Below are 20,308 nucleotides of genomic sequence, written 5' to 3' on the forward strand. Positions count from 1 at the left end.
GTAGGGAATGCGACACCTAACCTAATCTGCGAAACGCACCGCACCGACTGACGCTTGCTCACCAACGACACCAACGCTCACTGGCGCTGCTAACGCTGACAATTTAGTTTTGATTTTCGCTTATTCACGTCGTTTGCGTGTATACACAATTTTTCTTGCCTAAAGTGCTACAGTATACTATAGCCACAATTTCTTTGAAAAATGAGTTCTATAGGAACGGGGGTAAGTATGTTAATTGTAGAATAACGCTATGAAACCATTAACGGTGATTACAATGGAACTTAACCTCGTTGGTAATTTCAGTATGACTTATCTGCATCTCAATTTTCACCGGACGGACGTGTTTTTCAAGTGGAATATGCGCAAAAAGCTGTTGAGAACGGAGGGTGATTATTAAAATTACTTTGTTCAACGTTTTTCTTTAAAAAAAAACTCCAGTCCGATTACCTAACCTGTTCATACATTCCCTATTCGATTTCCTCTCAATCATGTTTTCGTCAATTAATAATTTTAATCGTACATTTAAGAATTAGATCATTCTCCTTACAGAACAGTGATAGGTTTGAGGGGAAAAGATGGCATTGTGTTTGCCGTAGAAAAGATAGTCACATCGGAGCTCTATGAACCTGGCACAAATAAAAGAATTTTTAATATCGACAAACACGTCGGTATGGCAGCATCTGGTTTGATTTCCGATGCAAGACAGATAGCGGAAACCGCGAGATCCGAAGCATCCAGTTATAGATCTCAGTACGGAGTCGGCATCCCTTTAAAATACTTAAACGAAAGAGTATCCATGTACATGCACGCTTATACTCTGTATTCAGCTGTGAGACCATACGGGTGCTCTGTAATTCTTGGCACCTATGAAAACGGCACACCATTGATGTATATGATAGATCCATCCGGTGTATCGTACGGATACTATGGTTGCGCTATTGGTATGTATAAATTTACGTGATACATTTGGTACATTCCAAAGTTTACCTTAAAATTTGTTTAATAGGCAAAGCAAAACAGTCCGCAAAAACGGAAATTGAAAAGCTAAAACTATCAGAAATGAGTTGCAACGAATTAGTGAAAGAAGCAGCGCGTATTATCTATCTTGTTCACGATGAGTTAAAAGATAAAAAATTTGAGCTCGAAATGAGTTGGGTGGGTGAACACACTAACGGAAGGCACGAACGTGTACCAGTGGATATTCGGGCTAATGCCGAGTCAAAAGCAAAACAAGCAATGGCAGAAGATTCAGACAGCGATACCGAAGATATGTAAATTGCTTTAATAGTCTCATAAAACACTTTTTATATTGTAAGTTGTAATTTAAATACACAAAAACATACTGTTACGAGATCCTCTTTGTCCGTGAATGGTCCGAATAAAAAATTTTCCTGTTTATGAAACTAACAAAAATGCATTTTCACTTTGACGAGCCGAATGTTTGATAACAATCACGGTGTCGTAGTTTTTTAATCTACAAATAAAAATCCAGATTAATACCTATTTCGTTACACATCACCTTCTATCGTAGCCATTTATTTAACATGTGTTATGCGAACAGACTAAAAATCATCGTTCGTAATAATCCACGATTGATGACTATGATCCCTTTGTGCCATTAATTGGATTTAGAGATTTTCTTTTGTCTTCGACTAACAACTATTTCGATTTAATCAAAAGAGAAACACGTAAAAACTGAATGAAACGAACAAACTAAAATAAATTCATAATTTTATTGCACTTATATTTGTCGTTAAATTTTGGTTTATTTAAGTAATAAAAACGGAACAGAAAGGAAGAAGAAGAGCTTATGGAACTAGGTGTACTCTATTCGTTGTACTATTCGTAGCGCTTCTATCGTATCAGAAGAAAATATAACTCATGGTCGCGTATGAATGCCGGAGGGTTAAGAAGAACATTTTCTTCGCCACGAAGAGATAACTCCCATCGCGCCCCCTTTCTAATTCAGTGATCCCGCAATAATAACTGCGGACGGTGCAGTTGATTTCGCGCATGCTGGTTTTTCACGTCGAGGGGGGTTGGTTGTATCCGGCAGCGGCGAGTGGTAAAGACTACGCGTAGCAGAGGAGAGAGGGTAGTTTCAGCCGGGCTTTATATAAGGGTAGGTAGAGTTTGAAATTTCGCCACTGATTTTTATCGATGGATACGATCCGTTTTTCACGCGTTTCGCGTCAGTAAGAGGTACAGAGGTCAATCGTCGCGATTGTTCTACAAGCCACGTGGCATTTTTATTCGGTGACCGGTACCGAATCACCATCCTTCGCGTTTATCTACTCTCGCGAAAAGGAATGTCATTGAATCACAGCACCGCGGTGGTGCCGGATAATATCGGCGAGGAACATGTTAGCCCAGCAGTTTACATCGGCGCGGCGATCGGCCTCGCTTTTATCGGTTTCTTCGGCTTCACCATGAACCTGTTGGTCGCAGTTGTGATCGTCAAGGACGCGCAGACATTGTGGACACCCGTGAACGTGATCCTCGTCAATCTTGTCGTAAGTGTTCAATGCAAGTTCAAAGACGAACGTAAAAGTGTCGCGGAGAGTAAAGATGCGTCTCTTCTGATATCGTCGACAGTCAGAAATGTCAGAGTTTTTAACGGAGTTAATTATCAGAGATGGGCGAAACCCTAGGATTCGAATAAGTCTAAAGTTTGCCGATGTGCTTTTCTCGTTTTTTTCTTTGGAAAATGTTCAGAAGAGGAAACGAATTCCAGGGTTTTGCCCATCTCTGTTAATTATCCGAGTCGTGCTTATTGTTTCTCAACTCTGTTGTCAAAGATCGCCAATCGGTGATCGTCCGCTGTCGCGTTGTTTACGTATAATAAATATAAATACAATCGAGAAACAACGAAAGGTGAAGCTTCGTCGAGGTCGTAGGTATGTATACATTCCAAGAAGCGTTGCGAAAACATGCAAAGATCATTACGTGTTCCAAGTATCGAAGTTGAATTTTAATTTACGAATTGCAGTAAACGTTGGAATGCGCGACGATGAAAATCTCACGCGATTTGTGACATCTTTGTGTCGCGAAGACTGCAGAAAATGTTAATGTTTGCCACGCACATATGTCATCCGTGATAAGCCGCATCATACGCAGCCCTTTTTTTCCTCGTACGCGTACAGCAAAGTAGGAGATGTGCTAAGCATATTACGCGCATCGTTCCAAGGATTTACTATACACGAAAACGACATCGTTTAAACGCCGATAAAAGTAACGCTTCTCTCTGTTTCTGCAAAGTGTACCTTGTTAGCTAAATAATTCTATCCATTACTTCTTTACCAGTCACTTGCAATGTTCTCGAATATTTAACACTTTTTCGACGAAATTGCACACCTCGTTGATCATAATATTTTAATTAAACGAGATAGTTAAACCTCGCTTTTGTTCCAATTTAAATATACTCAGGAACGCGAAACGAGGTGCGCTCGTTTTACGATGTAATATTATATTTATTAACGCATCGTCGATATTAAACCTTGATCGAACCGTTATCGAAGAATCTTGGAACCTGGCTTCGGCGGTTGTCGAGGAACACCTGTACCCCTCGTTGCGGGATGAAAATGTAATTCGAGGGACATACTTTGAACTGTTATAACTGTTTGAACCGTTTTTAAGTCGATAAAAACGTCTTATGTCTGCACGCGCATAATACGATAATGATTCTTTTCAGGTTGGCGATTTTTTAGTGGCCGCTCTTGGAAATCCGGTTGCCATGGTTTCGGCGATCACTGGAGGATGGTACTGGGGCTATAAAGTGTGTCTCTGGTACAACTTATTGTTTATTAACTGAAATTACACGGGATTTCTCTGAGGAGCGGTGGCAACCTGCTCCTCCGTTCGTCGTTTTCCTTTCACCCTGAACGAACATGGTCTCTCTTTTGTAGCTGCACCGTTGCACGGTTTCTCGACAGAGAAAATGAATTCGTGCCGATGAAACTTGTCCGAGATAGGGAGTTCTGATCAATTCGAAAATACTCAAACAATTTTCATAACAGAAATGCACGCAACATCGTGTTTATACTCGAGACCATTAAGAGTTTAATAATTGCTAGGAATAAATTGTAGGGATAGAAGACAATTTATCTAGATGAAAATTTGGAAAATTGACATGTTCGCGCAGCCAGTGCGATGTGATTCGCTAGTCGATAGTCGGTAATCATAATTACCGAAATAAGCATCATTAGTCTTTTTGTTTGCGATGTTCTGCTGAATGTGGCATCTCGTTTCATCGATAATCATAATAACCGACTCTCGCGTTCGCTAATTTATTAAATTGTCGCTACCGCGCGTTTTATCCTTTATGATTCTATTAATTTTCAACCGTTGGTCTTTATCGATTGTTCTTTTTCTTTTTCCGCATTGGCGTTCTTTCTAAAGACACGAGCAGTGCGATATCTTTTGACCGACGTAAGTATCGGATCCAGCGTGTTGCTTCAGGACTACAATATCGTGATTTCCCGGGAGAATCTTTCATTCAATTTTATGTCCCGCCGGCAATAGCTTGTTACAGCTTTGTCAAAATTGATCTCATATCAAATCTTAAACGCTCATGTCGGAGAACTCTTTCAAAAGGTACTTTACGCCTTAAACTTCGAATATATTGGCAGGAATCAACCGAACGGCCAATGTTGAGAAAATTAACTAACTTTATTTTTGTTAACGAATGATTTCAATTCAAGGTACGCCTGGTTCATGTCTACTCTGGGATTTGCCAGTATTGGTAACTTGACGGTAATGGCCGTCGAAAGGTGGCTCCTGGTCGCTAGACCAATGAAAGCATTGTCCATAAGGTAAGGAATATTCTATATCTTCGTACGTTATTCGAGTTTCGGAAGGGTTACTTTTTCAAAAAACATGACGGGTCTCGGTCTCGACTCGATCAATTGAATTATAAGGCAAACCGAAAGGCTCGGGGTTCCGCTCCAGAAATCTCCAGTTGTCGCAACGCGACGTTCGTAAAGAATTCACGAACAAAGTGGATCGCAACTGGTCGCAACAACATGCGTTACCCTTTTCGGTGGCAATGGCAATTGGAATGCAAACCATCTTCTAACGTCTCCAACAGAACACGACAAAATTTCTATAATCTTTGACGATCCGAAAAAGAGTTTACGATAGCTATTTTTAGCGCATCCTAACCGCAATTCCGAGTATCGCTATCGAGGATAAGGTCGTGTTTCGTCGTAAATTACATCCCTAATTAATACTGGATTAACAACAGTAGCCTCCCCTTTTTAACTGCTTTCAGCACTGGAGTAGAACGTAACAATAAAGAGAGGGATTTTCATCGAGTTCTTATTAAAATCGAGCTACTATGAAAAATTTCTTAACACTCTCCGCGACATATCCTGTAATATTAAAAAAAAAAAAAGAAAGAAAGAAAGAATAGCATTTCATAGGACCATTTAAACACACGATGTCATCTTTTAATTTGTGCGCTGGTCCCAAGTCCAAGCGTAAAGTGACATAAAACAACTATAACCGCAAATTACAGCAATCCCAACTGCAACCGCAAATAAAATAACCTTCAGTCGCACAAATTATTATTTACCACCGCAAACAACACTGTTTCACGAAGTCTGACTGCGAGAGGCACCAATTTTCCGCAAATAAAATAGCATGACATACATCCCCTAAGTCAGTGCCTCCCTTTTTTTTTTATTATGCGAGTACAATGTAATACCACGAAACGATGCTCTCGTAAAAACCATCTGCTTTCAACAGGAACGCCATGGTATTGGGTTTGTTCGTTTGGGTATACGCACTTTGTCTTTCCGTGCCACCGTTTTTTGGTTGGGGAAGCTATGGTCCTGAAGCAGGAAACGTGTCCTGCAGCGTTTCCTGGGAGGTCCACGATCCAGCTACGAGAAGCGACAGCTACATCGGTTTTCTGTTCTTGTTCGGTCTCGCTGTGCCTGTGTCGGTGATCGGCACCAGTTACGTGGCGATTCTGTTAACTTTAAGAAAAGTGAGGAGGAGATCAGGTAATTTCGCCACTCTTTAGGCGGAGGAAGTCACATTTTCGGGATAAAATTGGTGTTATAATTTAGGTTCACGCGGAAGGCTTGAAGCAAGAATAACGAAAATGGTCGCGTTGATGATAACTGCCTTCTTGCTTGCTTGGTCGCCGTACGCGGTTTTGGCCCTCGCCGCTCAGTATTTCGACGTAAGTACGTTCAATATACCCATCTACGTTCAACGTACGTTACTTACGAGAATAAACAAGTTTTACTAAAACAAACCAAACGTTCGCTTGCGTTCCGAGAAAGCAATATTTTCCGTACGTTTAAAAATGCAGAATAAAACCGTATACCGTTACGCGGAAAATAACTCTTTCTTCTGCACGGTACGGGTGCTTCGGATTAACGTGCGCTACGGTGAAAGTATTGTTATGATTTCCTTAATACCATCAAGTATCATTAACGCGCGCAATGCCATGACGACAACCGACACTGAACTTGGTTGCGACGCTAACGCCAACGCCGACGCCGATGCGACGGTAGTTTTGGATAATTTTGTTCTCTGGACTGATTTTTCAGGCAAAACCGTCGGCCGCGGTGGCCGTGCTTCCAGCTCTGCTTGCCAAATCCTCCATTTGTTACAATCCTATTATCTACGCGGGCTTGAACAGCCAATTTCCTCGGTCTTTAAAGAAGATATTCGACACACGCAGTTCGAGGATCATGTTGCCGGAGAGTCAGAACACGGCGCTAACCGCTCTGAATAAGCTAGAGCAGAGAAACCGAGAATGAGGATCGGTAACGCTGACGAGCGGCCTAACAGCGGGAATGATCCCGCGGAACCAACCACATTGGAAACCTTTGATTCTTCGAGTATCGACGTAAGCACTTCCGCGACAATAAATTCAATATATCCGCTGAACAGCGATTCAATCATGTGGTTTTATTGTGTTTGCCAGCTGCTTATTCTCGTGACCTTTTCGTTAGATCAGAGATGGGGAACCTGTAGCCTAGATCCCGTATGCAATCAGTTTGTAAAATGTGACCAACTTATATTTTGGTACAACTTTTTTATAATTTTAGCAAATTGCCGAACTGCCGAAGCGTGAAGCGTGAAGCGCGAAGGCTTCCGAGGAATACGTGATACGACGCACGGCCTTTCACTGACAAAGGTTCCCCAGCTCTGCGTTAGACGCACAACACCCTGCCTTGTTTGCACGTTCGTTACGAATTCATGTATGCCCGGATCCCTCGTTTTCGTCATAGAGAGAAAAAAAAACGGTGACGAAACGCACCAACTGTTTGACCAGCTTGTAAAAAAATGTTAGCACTTGGACTAACCGCACCACGTGGAACATCCTAAAACTTCAATGATACGCTGTTTTTCTCCTATTCTCTCGTTGTTTTCTTTCGTTTCTTCGCGAGTACGAGACTTCGCCGCGCGTTAATTAACACAGTGGTTTCTTCACGGAAACCGCGTTGGCGTGACAAACGGAAAAGAGCGTAACGAACGTCTTGACGCGAACCATCGTGATTCCGCTGAATAATGGACGTCGATTGCGCAGTTCCAAACTAGTAGATCATTTCTTAAGACGACGATCTCTTATTTATACGTTACATAGTTCACGGACACCGTTTCGAATCACTTTCAACTAACAAACTAAACATCAAGTATCGAATGCGGAATTTTAAATATCACCCTTTGAGGGTTATTCGAGTTTTTCAACTTATACGTTAAAGAAACGAAAGTGTTTGTAGTAGTTGACACTCGTTATTTCGGTAGTAGATAGTTGGGGGAAAGCGCAAAGAAAGTAGACGGCACAGCATGTTTTATCGAATGAACACTTCGAGTTTAAAAAATTAAAAAATTAAGTAATAACAGGAGTACCTGAGTATCTTGATTGAAAACGTGTACTCAGAAACTACCGTGTTCAAAGTAACATTACTAAAAATGCTGACTTTCACATTTTTTTCCGAAAACTGTCCACTACTATCGACTACCGGTGCAATACTAACGAGGAAAGTTTCCGTCGACCGAGAATTCGAAAGACAGCGAAACAACTCGAGAAAAAGCAAAAAGAAGAAAGAATATTTTGTAAAAGTAACAGAGGTTGGTACTTTAGATGTATATCTAGGATACCAGGTCCTTATCCAAGGACTACCATTATTTATATATATATATATACTTTCAACGGCACGCGTGGTTCGTTAGTTTCTTTTTTACGGCGTCTGCGTGAATGAGATTCTCGTGGAATACGACTAATTGGCACAAAAAAAGATAAAAGCTAATGAAAAGCAGACGCGCTATGAAAACATAAAGGTGAATATCATAAGTAAAGTTCGTATGGTCCAGTGTAATTCTTTGATTGGTTTTCTTTTGCGCTCGAATTTCATTTTTAAACTATTCGAGAGAACACCCACAACAAAAGTACAGGACGCAGTTAAAGCGCAAAGCGTGTAAAACATACGTGAAAGAGAATCGATTAAAATCGCGAATATTGGACAGGAAAAGATAGACTCGCCACGGTGGAAAAGTACGAACTTAAAAAAATAATCGTATTATTTCGCCACCGAAACTCAATGCAAATTCCTTGTATCGAAACAATCGTATAACTGAGCATAAAAGATCGATATATCGTTACGCGGAAGGAAGTACCGATAAATAACGCACGCGTTAATAAACAGGGCATGCACTGCATCCCAACCAACGATGTTTGGTCGTAAAAAGCGCACGTTACCATATCGAGATTGTAAAGATTGCCGTCGCTAATAAAATTTCTATCCTGCTAGACGCCCGTAGAATAAGAATCGGTACAGCGATATTCCCACTATTTCTTTATCCTATGGCGTCATTATGGCACAGGGACACTGATGAATTTGGGCTTACAATTCGTAGCACGCGCGATTATGCCACAACAGCGAAAGTGAAATCGCGAGGAAAATTCAACGTGGCTGTTCGCACGGATTAAATCGTGTCCATCCGCGAACAACTTTCGACAAGTCTGATTTTAATTCGATAAATATACTCGTTTACGTTCTATTTTCGATATGGTATCGACTCGAATATAGCTAGGAGGTGTTACGATAATAATTAGACGTACCGGTGCAATCGTTTCATTTCTTCCTCTCGAAGCAGAAGAAGAGAAACGCGAGACGAGCAAACGAACTGTAATTTGCCCCGACAACGATCCAACTGTTACGTAACGATTAACTGGCTGCTTCGAGTCCGCGAAAAATCGTTCGGATACGGTTTTATGTACGTTGGGACGCGATACACGTTCCAAATAAAGGGAAAATGGATCCTCGTAAACGGCGACGAGACTGGACGAATTGGGTCGTCGAATCTTGGATTTTTGGTTGCTATAATCAGCGCTCGTGACTGTAACGAAACGATGGCAAATGGCGAGGTAATTTTTAACATGCGAGTCATTTTCATATGTAAACTGATTTTAGCAACGTACGCGAAAACATTTAGATACGAGCCAGATTTTAGCAAAAGCACAAGTCGAATTAACTATCCCACGGAGAGACCGTCAATTTCAGTGGAAGATATTTTACGAAACTCGTGCGCATTCTACAACGCGTTGCAAAAACGAGCAAAACGGCGATTGCATGGCTTCGTTGGCACTGTAACGATTAAACGAGATTCGAATGCGAATAAAGCCCCGAACATGTAAAAACTGTGGCGTTTTAAAGGCGTACCTCACCCTAACTCGGTAAGACGTGGAAATATTTGCAAGCACTTAGTTTTCTAAGGATCTTGCTAAGGGACTGCACGAACCGTGCCCGTTAATCGATGGATAAGCGGTGGATATAGCTTTATTGTCCCGGGATGATGCGGTAACGCGGAAACTATTAAACGTGGAGATTGGATTTGCAGCGTCTAAAATGATTAATCGGTGAGAGGGTTAACATTACGAGACGCAATCGTGGTGATTTCTAATGTTCGCGGTAGAGCGAGTTTTCCCTCGATCCGTTCTTCTTTTCTTCGGCCCGATCGAGCGGATATGACACAGAGCAGAGCATCGCTGCTCCTTTCACGGACCGTTAAATCGGTAAATTACACTTGCATAGAAATCACCGATTTTGTCCGCCGCGTTTTCCAGGATAAAGCCGCCTGCATTTCGGCGATGTTTCGGCATTATGCAGAGAAAGAAAGGCCGTGGGAAGTCCTGCTCGGAAAACAATAACGTATACCTCACATAGGCCGTTTTCTTTTTCTTCTCGAGTTATCGATAAAAAAACGACGTCGTTTCGATATCTAGCAAACAGCGTAGCAAAGTGTTTCAATAGTAAATCACTCGCAATGAAGTAACGGTATCGAACTAGTGAAATTCGTCCTAATTCTTTATTTCGCCGCGATTCGCAAAAGTCTAAACGAACCGCTGATCGTTCGCGTTTCTACGGAGTCGTTTCTTCGAATGTTCAATGTTCGCTTGACGCGCTACTTTTTAACCATTGGATCGAAAAATCCTTTTAAAAACCGTTGGACAGGTAAGCCTTCGTTTAAGGTCGTTCCCATTGACAAAACGAATTGGATCGTCTCGACGATAACAGTAAAAGAGAAACTCGAGTACGCGAACACTCGATCGTATCGAAATTTGGGTGTGTCAGTTTATCCTCTACCAATAATACCGATACAAATTCCACCCGCATAATTGCATAAAATTAATATACGGTGTAAAGTGAACACGGATCTAATACAACTACTCTTTGTATTTCGAGTTCCTGATCGTAATCGTAGGAACGTAATCTTTTGTTCGCGAGCTATGGCCTGGTAAAGTAATCTTTAATTGTTTATGACAAAACGAAGTAAAAAAATACAACAAATGTTTGGATTTTTCGATGAGAAAGGTGACGTCCCCTCTCAAATGATCCAAGTTACAGAGCGAAATCACGAGCCAACCCTTCGCGATCGGATCACTGGACTGGAGCTTGCTTGTCACAAGTTCCCCGTTACGGAACATCTTCGCGCACGAGACTGCCGAAGAACAAGAAGTAAACTGGTGGGAGGCAAAACTCTCTCTCTCTCGAGCACAGCTGATCATTAAAGCTGCCGCTGGCCAGTCAAACTTTCACGCTCGGTGATAGCCGAGCTTCGTGCATTGGAAACACGTCGAGAACTTCAAGGTCCGCGAGAGGTTCGCCGGAAATCGATCGGTCGATTTTTCTTTAATCGCGGTGGTGTTGCGTCTCGTTGTCATCTCGTTGTCGTCAAACCAGATATCATTTAAAATTGCCGCCAGTGTGTTGGACAAAGTTATTTTCAATAAAAAAAAGACAAAGAAAGAAGTCCCGGGTGGAAGGTGAGGAAATTCGGTGCTAGTGTCGCGGAGGGACGCGTTCGAAGGTGCTCGAGCAAGACTATCGAACGACGATCGATAGCTTGGCGGGTGGAACAAATTTGTTTTGCAGAAATGATACGTGGAATTGTGACGAACGAGTTGATGAGAAAGAAAGAAAACTCTGGTACTTGGTAGGGGAGAAGAAGAAAGTCGAAGGCGAAGAGCAAGGTAAGAAAAACTTTTCTGGCAAATTTCGAACACTCGTTACGGATCATCGATCGTGCACCTCGGACCAAGCACCCGAAAGAGTTTTTGACATGGTTATCGCGATTGGACTTGGCGTCCCGATGCGAAACGATGTTTCCAACGATTCTAGATTCTACGAGCGACAACAAGTTTTGGGGCAAATTATTCTCGAAACTAGTCTCGAAGGCTCGACGCTTTAAAGGCTTATTATACTATGCGTATAAAGCACGAACCTTCCAAGTATCGAGATTCGTTTAAAATTCATTTTTATCCGCTACTTACTTCGATTAAATCTAATATTTTCCAGCATCTACTTCTTCCTCCTTGTTACGTATAGATCTCATTTATCAACTTACACGCGTTAAACTTTCCTTTTCGAAGAAATAATGCTCCGTCGGAATTTTTCCTCTAACCGAGTTCAGGATTAATCGTTTTCTTTCACGTCAGATTTTCTCCTAGAGCATACGATTAGTATTATTCCATTCCAAGCGAATCTACCTATTTTTCTGTAATTCTTGCTTGGATGCGCGTCGCACGCGCCGCCGGCGCCGTCTTGTTCGAATGCGGGTTGTCGGATGATCGGTTTTCAGCAACCGTTATCCCCCTGCACTTAACTGCCGATTCTTTTTTCGGTCCAAAAACGGATTTAACGATTTCACTTTATCCTCTTTGGCTCTTTGATGTGCTCCCAACTCTGTCGTGTTTGCTGCAGCCGGGCAGTTTCGAGGTGGCACGAAAGGGAAGGGCACGGTGAAGTGAAATCGACCGATCGAGATCCATTTTTCGGTGAAGGAGGATGGCCGTAAAACGAGGAGCAGCCAGAGAAAGGGATAAGCAAGGAAATGGGATCAGGTCCCCGATCTCGAGAGATCGTATTGTCTGGTCAAATGGCCGCTTGGCGTACTTGAAACTTGCATTATTAGTGAAAGTGTAGGGTATCGTTTGAAAACCGCTCAAGATTGGATTTCCATTTTCGTGTCGACCGATGCGGAGGAATAAAGATCGCCAAGGGTAGACGTTAACTCCATCGCCATAGCGTCTTTGCTATACAACATATGTACGAGTGTAACAGAATAGCAACCGTGTGTAATACGCTTTAAACAACTCGCAGTTTGAATCGCGCCGTGTCGCATTTCTGGTCGACTGATGTTAAATTAGGTTCGCGTAACGCCAAAACAGTTTCCTATTCGTACAACCCTTTTACAAATATAAATCAGACTGTCGTGAAATATTGAATGGAAACCGAATGAAAGAGAATCACGTCCAAGATTTCCTTACTATACGCTATGTTACGATACGAACTCGAACAAATAAATCAATGTTACTCTGCCATGGTTTCAGACGTCGGCGTCGGAGATGGAATAAAGGAGCACGGAAACAAACTGGCAGCGACTGGCAATGCCGGTTCTTGTGAAAAAATATTGACTAACTAAGCTGGTTCCTCGAAATTCCACTGACAAGCTGTGACGAAGAAAAGATACTCACGCTTCCCAAGTACTATTGTAACGGTCCAAGGAAAAAGAAACAAAAGGATCCCATGGTTGACCGATGGTCATTTTTCAGACGATCATTACAATAATAATGGATCAGCCTCTTGTTCGAGTCGTCGTGTATTGAAAGACCAGCCAGAAGACTGACAACCGTACCTTCAACGACTCATTGTCAGCGGCGAAAATTGTTAAATCATCGAATTGAATCGAAAGGACGAAAGATCGAAGGAAAACAGGAGAAGATGAGAAACTAACGTAAGAACGAGTCGTGTTTGACGATGTTTTGTAACGTTTCTTCCAATAACAACCTCTGCTATTTGGAGACTATACACGAGACTTGTTTCATCGTCGACGGATAAGAACGGCACATATAGTATATACTATTATAGTATCGTACATATTATCGAACCAACTAAGAAACGAGAAAATGACGAGTCCGATCGAACGAGTCGTTGTTCTCCTGATGGTTTTCTGGGTTTGCGATATCGCAAAGGGATACAACGTACTACTGGCGACGATGGGTGGCACGAAATCGCACACCGTGCCATTTGTCGCTCTTGGCAGCAGCTTGAAGGCTAAAGGTCACAACGTAACTCTTCTGAGCGCGTTTCCTGGACCTGCTGCGAACAGTGGGCTGCAGGAGTTCGTTCCGCCCATCCTCGAGGTGATTAGTCGTTTTTCAAGGTAGTCCAGTTAGTCTTTGACGAACGGTATCGAACGGTTCCCGAATCAGCAAATTAACATGTATCTCTCTGTTTGTCGCGTGTTTTATACGCGTCTATTTATCGGCAGGCTTACGTTGGGAATTACACGTCGGAATGGGACCTGGTAGGTGCGAGATTTCGCGATGAAATGCCTATTTCTCCCTGGGATGCGATGCGATATGCCTGGGAGGCTTGCGAGGCACTTCTCCGAGACGAACTGTCGGTCTCGTGGCTGAAAAAACCTGAGGGCAATCCTCGTGCTCGGTGGGACGTCGCGGTTATAGACGGAGCTTACCCCGAGTGCCTTCTCGGAGTCCTTCACGGGGAAAATGTACCCACGATTATGTTGAATACGGTAATTATTTCGATTTCTAACTTTTTCTTGTACCGTATTATGTAACCGTAAGAGTTCCAATGTAATTTCTTAACCGACTTGATCCTCCGATCAAAGATACCATGGCGAAAAGGAGCACACCGAACCAAGGAATAGGGTTCACCGCAGATATCCCGTAGCGAGAGCATCCGCATTATCGTGTTTCAATTAAATCCCACGCCACGGCTCGAATTATCATTAAGCGCGTAACGAACGCGGTTGCTTGTTAAATAATTATTATGAGATTCAACGAGATCAATATTTTGATACAGGTCGCCTTGTACAGCGGTTCGATAGGACGCCAAGGGAATCCGTCACCGTGGTCGATCACTCCCTATTTTGGCAAATCCTTCACGCAGGATATGAACTTTTTCCAACGGGTCGTGAACGCTGCTTGCCTGGTCACGCTTAGAATTATGCACTGGATTATGGTCACGGGGTACATTCAACCGATTCTACGAAAATATTTGGGTACGTAATTCGAGGAACGATCGACTCACAATCAACGGTCGGTGATCAACAACCTTGTTCGATGATGTTCGTGCCACGTTACAGGAGATCGGTTGCCCGACGTACGAGACCTGACAACAGAGATACCGCTCACTTTACAAAATAGTCACTATAGCGTCTCTGACTCTGTTCCTTATTTATCGAACGTCGTAAACGTCGCGTGCCTTCATTGCAATTCAGCGACGCAACTCAGCCCCGATCTAGAGACGTTCTTGCAACGGGGTGAGTTTACTCTTTTCAGAGTACCCGAGCTCTGTCACAAAAGAACAGAGCTTGGATTCGAGCGTGTCTCTTGGTAACGGATCCACTGATAACGATAACCGAAACGTGTTCGTGTTTGCAGGTTTCATTTTCGTCTCTATGGGTTCGTCGGTTCGCGCGTCAGGGATGCCAGAGGCTCTTCGTCGCATCTTCGTGGCAGCCTTCGCCACGCTCCCTTACAACGTCATATGGAAATGGGAAGCCGGAAAGATCAAAGACCTGCCTTCAAACGTCAGAACGGCGGCGTGGTGGCCGCAGCAAGACCTGCTCGGACATCCGCAGCTCCGAGCGTTTGTCTCTCACGGAGGATTGCTGTCTCTTCACGAAGCCGCTTATCACGGTGCTCCGACCCTTGTTCTGCCCGTTTTCTGCGATCACGATGGAAACGCGGCGCAAGCGGGTAAGATCTTTGATTAATCTCGCATCGAAAACTAGCGTGAACTGGACGATCGTTCTCTTTCGCAGAGAAATTAGGCTACGCTCTTGTGATGGACCTAGCCAGTATATCAGTGGGAGATCTTCGCGAAGGCATCCTCAAGGTGGCCGCGGCGCAAAACAATTCATATCGAACTGCAGCGGAAAAGAGAAGCTCTCTACTGCGAGAGTTGCCAATCAGTCCCCGAAAATTAGCGACTTGGTGGGTAGAACACGTTATCAAGTACAAAGGTGCCGAACATTTAAAAAGCTCTACAAGGTATGCCAAAACTTTCCGAATTTTCGAAAGCGATGCTCGGGGGGCGGACAATTTTTGAATTTACTATAAAAAGGAAAATGTTTTAGGCATATGAGCATCATCCAGTATTACTCCATCGATGTGGTGATATTTTACGCAACGATGTTCGCGTTACTAACATATGGACTGAAAAAGTTATGCTGGAGGACGATATCCAAACAAGCTATTATCAGAAAGAAAGTAGACTAAAACGTGTTGGTTTTACAGTGATTCGTGTGAACTTTTTATATATATTTATTGTGATGTATGCATATTATAATCTACATACATATATAAATTGCCCCTTCGAATGTAAGCACATAAAACTGTAAAAATGATGAAATTGTAACGAAAGTATTTTTGATGTACAGATTCAAAAAATAATGCATTTGAAATTTTGATATTTTTTCTGAAATGATAATATCCAGGTAACGTACACATTGTACGTCCGTCGGTAAAGTAGACTCTTTGTTGACGGCATTAACTACCGTTCATACAGCAGTTTACAAAACACGTTTATAATTTACGATGTTTACACACAGCAAGCGTGTCTAACGATTATCTAACAATATTAATCAACGGTACGTAAAAGCATCGTACTACATCCGACGCATAAAGAAAATGAAAATCGAGGCTTTGCTTGTTTACGGTGCCGATTGCATAATAGACAATTTATTCCTCAAAAAAGTAACAATTGCAATTTCATGTAACCTAATTGTATAAAAACGAGCCAATGTAAACAAGAAAAGTGCGGTCTTATAACCTTAGCAAAGTCAAATATAAAAAAATGTTTGTCGTTACATACCTCGAAGAAGCCTGGAAAGCAGCGAAGAATTTCAAAAACATGTCTTCCTGTGTTCAAGACAAACTCCTTTCCATAGACCCGCCATGCAACGACAGGATCTGTCACGTCTGCACGCTTGAAATCGATCCACTAAAACTTAACCTATCGGCATCGATCCCGGTCAAAGCAAACATTCGAACAGGTGCCACGATGGATATTTATTTTCGCGAGAAAAACTAGCCGGAGGATCTTCCAATGGAATACGATTTTTAAATTCGATCTCTTTTTATCGAGGCGATAAAAGAAACAATTTACGTAACACGGGAGTAAATCTAATCCGGAACAATAATTCGAAAATAGTACGAAAAGTTTATTCTTGAAACCGTAGAGACAATATGATGCGCGCAAACATTGTCCCGTTTCGGCCAGTTTCGGCTACGTGCTCTTCCGTCGCCACTTTCACCGAAACCTGTAAAGGTAAGAATCGTGTTGAAAGTACGGTGCTTATACATAGAATAGAATCGATGAAAGCCGATGGGCTATTGTGAATCGTTCTTCGTAATAAAAAGTATTAGATACTCCAATACTGTTTGGTTCGTAAGTCGTAGGGTCGAGGAAGGGGTCTTCGAGCGTGGCCAGTTACGGTCCTGGTGTTAGTTGAGGACTGCGGTCGAACGGCGGCGCATGGGTCGGATTCCCGTCAAGACACGAGGCTTTGCACGTTTTCACGACGCTTCGACTGTCTACGTCCGTGACCCGTGGCCAAGTCAGCACTTGATCATGATCCGATCAGTACCAGCTGACTTGTTCGTCAGGATGTCGGTGTGTGTTTTGTTGTGGTCGCGTTTCTGAGAAGACTCGTCCGTATTTCTCTCGGTAGTGTATAAATCGTAAATAGATAACGTGCGCAGCCGATACGCGGCACCGAGGTGAACGCAAGCGACACGCGAAGGTGAAGCATAAATGCGCTATGCGCGATGGAATGTGCGGTAGTGGTGAGAGTTGTGATGGTGTTTTGAAAGGACACGTTTATCCACGTGGAACGTGGTCCCAGTTTTCGTCGTGACTCGTGACTCGACGAGACTAGCAGTCGAACGCGAACTAAAGAAAGGAGGAAGAAAGAAAGAAACGAAGGAAGGAAGGAAGGAAGAGGTAGACGATACAGGAGAGGACACTTGAGCCGACGGCGGAGCGTGGAGACAGAGAGAGAAAAAGAAAGAGCGACGGAATGGGAACGAGGGAGACGGAAAAGGCGACGAGCGAAGAGAGAGGGAAAAAAGATAGAATAAAGACGCCGAGCGACTCTTGTTTGATCGCGAAAACACGTGGGGAACGACGCGGGAGAGGGTTTTCCTTGTAAACCAAGTTTTCTCGACCGATAATGGGAGGACATGGCAGAGAATACCCGTGTCTTGACGATCGATCGTTCCCCAGCATGACGAAGGTGCACGAGAAACGTTGGAAAACGGCATCCTATCGCACGAATACGCGCAAACGGTAAACGATGCTGCGCATACGAGCGTATAAAGTTTCATATGGTGGCGGTAGTGCGTGTGTTTGTTTCTCACGGCATAGCCCGTCGGCCGTCGGTGACCGGAAAACAAACGGCCGAGGTCGAGGACGAAGTCCCTGATGTAAAACGTGTTGCGATCAATGCAATAAACAAACGCCCTGGCAGGAACGTGTCTGACACGACGCTTTTACCCTCTTGCTGCCTCTGGCGCGTGACGTAATCCATTCAAGCGCTTACTACGCAATACGGGACGCGGGCAGCTAGCTCTCTTTGTCTCTTGTGTTCTCGCTCGCGCTCACGCTCTCGCTCTTTTCTCCCTCCTTCTCGATCCAACCCTTCTTTTTCTTGCCTCTCGATAATGGCGACGCAAGAAACTCTTTCGTCGTCGTTGTCGTTGTCGTTGCTGTTGCCGTGCATTGCGCAATTATAGTTGTCTCTAGTGTTTCTTGTTGCTCTTACGAAACCCGTGTTCGTCTTTTCTTTCTTGCACGTGTCTTCCCTTTTCTCGTTCTGTTTTTCTCCGAGCTGTCAACGCTGTCTATCCTTTCGGTACACATATCGAGAAATGCTCCGATTGCTCGAGATCGCACGAAATTTCACGCGAGACCACCCTTTCTCTTTTACCCTTCCTCTCCGTCGCGTCGCTCGAGTTTTCTTACCGTTCGCGTCAATTACGAGTTTCTCGCCACCGAATGTCTAGTATCGCCGCGTTACACGTTACACGTCTCGAAACGTGTCGCCCGTGTAAATATCGTGGGTCGTGTATGAAAAGATACTCTCGAGGCGCGCGAACAGGTACATTGCTAGCTCGAGTTGCGTGTAGCGGACATGTGGCTCGTCTTGTTTCTCGTTGACGCGTCGTTTCTCCGCGTAACGAAATATTGGCCAAAGTTCCTCGAAACGCGTTACGATAAACACATACCGTCGGTTTTCCCGGAAACTAGGATTACATCGCGTCACGCGTATCTAACAACCTGTTCGAAGCTGACGTACAAAGTAAATAAACAACGCGTGGTCCGCTCATAGGCAATAACACGCCGGGGATTCTTTCCTTTTTTTCTTGTGTTTACGGCATTAACTGCGCGTCGGAACAACGCGAATCATCGTGTTCGCCGAACACGCGTTGGAGCGCGCGCGCTCGTAAACTCTTTGTCCTAAATAATCCCTCGAGCGAAGTTGAGGAAAAGGACGGAATTTCGTGCGCGTCGGGAGACCACGAGTTGCTTGCTTGCTTGCTTGCTTGCTTGCTTGCGTATCTTGTGAAATGCCCGGGCTGTGAAGCCTTGAAAACGTTCCGGCTAAGCGACGGAGAAAAACAGAATTAGTGTGTTGCGTGTTTTGTAATCGTCGGCTATGACCACATCGACCATACCGAGTCTGGCCTCGTGATCTATAACGTTTTTCGTTTTCTTTGCTTGTTTCATTTACGCAGTGATTTTGGACTATCGGCATGCCGAGTAATGTGGGACACGGCAGTGGTGCTCGAGTAGTGATTGTGTTATCGACGTGTCATCATCGCGGCTCGAATCCACTTCGCAGGTTGGAATGTACTACGTACCTATGAGACACGTAAGTATTTGCGCGTCAAAGTTTGAACACGTTCTAGAACCGATTTCAAACACGCTTACTGCGATAATTGCGCGCAATAAGCAACCGTGCTTTTAAAATTCCCTAGGTCGACGGATATGTGTGTACAGATAAAGTTAATATCGCGTCAGGAAATTTCTTGAAAAAGCCAATTAGTTATCGCTTTAACGTAAACTTTGCAAACTCGCGAAATATACGGTGTAAAAATAGTCGAATTAGTCGACGATTATTTTTGTCGAAAATAGTGCGTAAACGACGCAGGAGAATATTATGGGTTGTTTCGAATTATTTCATCATACTTTAAACAGTATAATGTACAATCTATACATCGTATGAAGCTAAAGTTAACGCCGCATATATTAGGCTAGCGATAATAATAAACGAGCGGGAATATCACGATACGAACAATACCGGTATTCGCCTCAATAAAAAAGAAAGTTTGTTAAGTTTTGCTTGTGCAATGCCGCGAGTTTGACGATTCGTCTAGAATACGTTACAGTTTCGCAATATTCCCCTTGTGTTTTACAATTTACATAGTTATTGTTGGCTCGGCTAGAAGAATGTTGTTTCGTGCCTACGCGAAAAATATACATATCTTCTATCGCACGCTAGCAAGGAAATGTTCGGTGTTGACTTTGCAACGCTTCTTTTGCGTATCGCTTCAACTATGTTTTGTCTACTTCGGTACCGACAGAATTCTCGCTCGCGGAGAGGAATTCACGCTGCTATCTGCCACGTGCGTAGAAACATTGCCGTGACATTTGATTACTAGGAAGCGATTGAACGCAAATAATTACCTCGTTCTAATGCAACGTGTTCTCTCTCTCTCTCTCTCTCTCTCTCTCTCTCTCTCTCTCTCTCT

General features: G+C 43.4%; 5 protein-coding genes across 8 annotated transcripts in view; 4 read left to right on the top strand and 1 right to left on the bottom strand.

The window, feature by feature from the left end:
• Window positions 1-16,734, bottom strand: part of LOC128873966 (peroxisomal membrane protein PEX14-like) — a 42,487-nt gene extending 25,753 nt beyond the window's left edge. Inside the window, exon 1 of the mRNA XM_054118081.1 lies at window positions 16,368-16,734. The gene's annotated coding sequence lies outside the window, so the exon portion shown is untranslated. The remainder of the gene's footprint in view (window positions 1-16,367) is intronic.
• On the top strand, window positions 61-1,351 carry LOC128873973 (proteasome subunit alpha type-3). The gene is made up of 4 exons (XM_054118093.1): window positions 61-222; window positions 304-386; window positions 550-941; window positions 1,007-1,351. Exons 1-4 carry the CDS (start codon window positions 202-204, stop codon window positions 1,273-1,275), a joined length of 765 nt encoding a protein of 254 aa, XP_053974068.1. The 5' UTR covers window positions 61-201; the 3' UTR covers window positions 1,276-1,351.
• On the top strand, window positions 2,035-6,811 carry LOC128873972 (rhodopsin, GQ-coupled-like). 3 transcript variants are annotated; one of them, XM_054118092.1, is made up of 7 exons: window positions 2,035-2,122; window positions 2,327-2,513; window positions 3,692-3,786; window positions 4,701-4,811; window positions 5,746-6,005; window positions 6,072-6,187; window positions 6,561-6,811. In XM_054118092.1, exons 2-7 carry the CDS (start codon window positions 2,430-2,432, stop codon window positions 6,771-6,773), a joined length of 879 nt encoding a protein of 292 aa, XP_053974067.1. In that variant the 5' UTR covers window positions 2,035-2,122; window positions 2,327-2,429; the 3' UTR covers window positions 6,774-6,811. The 3 variants fall into 3 exon arrangements, with proteins under 3 accessions (XP_053974067.1, XP_053974066.1, XP_053974065.1); XM_054118091.1 differs by lacking the exon at window positions 2,035-2,122 and having other exon boundaries at window positions 2,133-2,513; window positions 6,072-6,191; XM_054118090.1 differs by lacking the exon at window positions 2,035-2,122 and having other exon boundaries at window positions 2,133-2,513.
• On the top strand, window positions 11,016-16,359 carry LOC128873969 (UDP-glucosyltransferase 2). Its single transcript, XM_054118087.1, has 8 exons — window positions 11,016-11,494; window positions 12,854-13,666; window positions 13,795-14,061; window positions 14,352-14,550; window positions 14,635-14,811; window positions 14,933-15,250; window positions 15,316-15,544; window positions 15,631-16,359. The coding sequence occupies exons 2-8, from the start codon at window positions 13,430-13,432 to the stop codon at window positions 15,770-15,772; spliced, it is 1,569 nt and encodes a 522-aa protein (XP_053974062.1). The 5' UTR covers window positions 11,016-11,494; window positions 12,854-13,429; the 3' UTR covers window positions 15,773-16,359.
• An 80-nt stretch (window positions 16,735-16,814) lies between the features above and the next one.
• LOC128873963 (insulin-like peptide receptor) overlaps window positions 16,815-20,308 on the top strand; it is a 25,379-nt gene continuing 21,885 nt past the window's right edge. The window contains exons 1-2 of one of the 2 annotated variants that reach the window (XM_054118074.1): window positions 16,815-17,843; window positions 19,292-19,428. The gene's annotated coding sequence lies outside the window, so the exon portion shown is untranslated. The remainder of the gene's footprint in view (window positions 17,844-19,291; window positions 19,429-20,308) is intronic. The other variant, XM_054118075.1, reaches the window with a different exon arrangement.

The sequence above is a fragment of the Hylaeus volcanicus genome, chromosome 3 (genome assembly GCF_026283585.1).
Source record: "Hylaeus volcanicus isolate JK05 chromosome 3, UHH_iyHylVolc1.0_haploid, whole genome shotgun sequence".
Lineage (NCBI taxonomy): Eukaryota > Metazoa > Arthropoda > Insecta > Hymenoptera > Colletidae > Hylaeus > Hylaeus volcanicus.

What these genes read in the sequence shown, in the direction of transcription:
- LOC128873973 (XM_054118093.1), top strand. Translation starts at nt 202, where the DNA reads ATGAGTTCTATAGGAACGGGG. An exon ending in AAAGCTGTTGAGAACGGAGG is followed by an intron (nt 387 to 549) that starts GTGATTATTAAA and finishes TTCTCCTTACAG; the next exon opens with AACAGTGATAGGTTTGAGGG. An exon ending in ATACTATGGTTGCGCTATTG is followed by an intron (nt 942 to 1,006) that starts GTATGTATAAAT and finishes TTTGTTTAATAG; the next exon opens with GCAAAGCAAAACAGTCCGCA.
- LOC128873972 (XM_054118090.1), top strand. Translation starts at nt 2,310, where the DNA reads ATGTCATTGAATCACAGCACCGCGGTGGTGCCGGATAATATCGGCGAG. An exon ending in GGCTATAAAGTGTGTCTCTG is followed by an intron (nt 3,787 to 4,700) that starts GTACAACTTATT and finishes TTTCAATTCAAG; the next exon opens with GTACGCCTGGTTCATGTCTA. An exon ending in AAAAGTGAGGAGGAGATCAG is followed by an intron (nt 6,006 to 6,071) that starts GTAATTTCGCCA and finishes GTTATAATTTAG; the next exon opens with GTTCACGCGGAAGGCTTGAA.
- LOC128873969 (XM_054118087.1), top strand. Translation starts at nt 13,430, where the DNA reads ATGACGAGTCCGATCGAACGAGTCGTTGTTCTCCTGATGGTTTTCTGG. An exon ending in AGAGACGTTCTTGCAACGGG is followed by an intron (nt 14,812 to 14,932) that starts GTGAGTTTACTC and finishes TCGTGTTTGCAG; the next exon opens with GTTTCATTTTCGTCTCTATG. An exon ending in CATTTAAAAAGCTCTACAAG is followed by an intron (nt 15,545 to 15,630) that starts GTATGCCAAAAC and finishes AAAATGTTTTAG; the next exon opens with GCATATGAGCATCATCCAGT.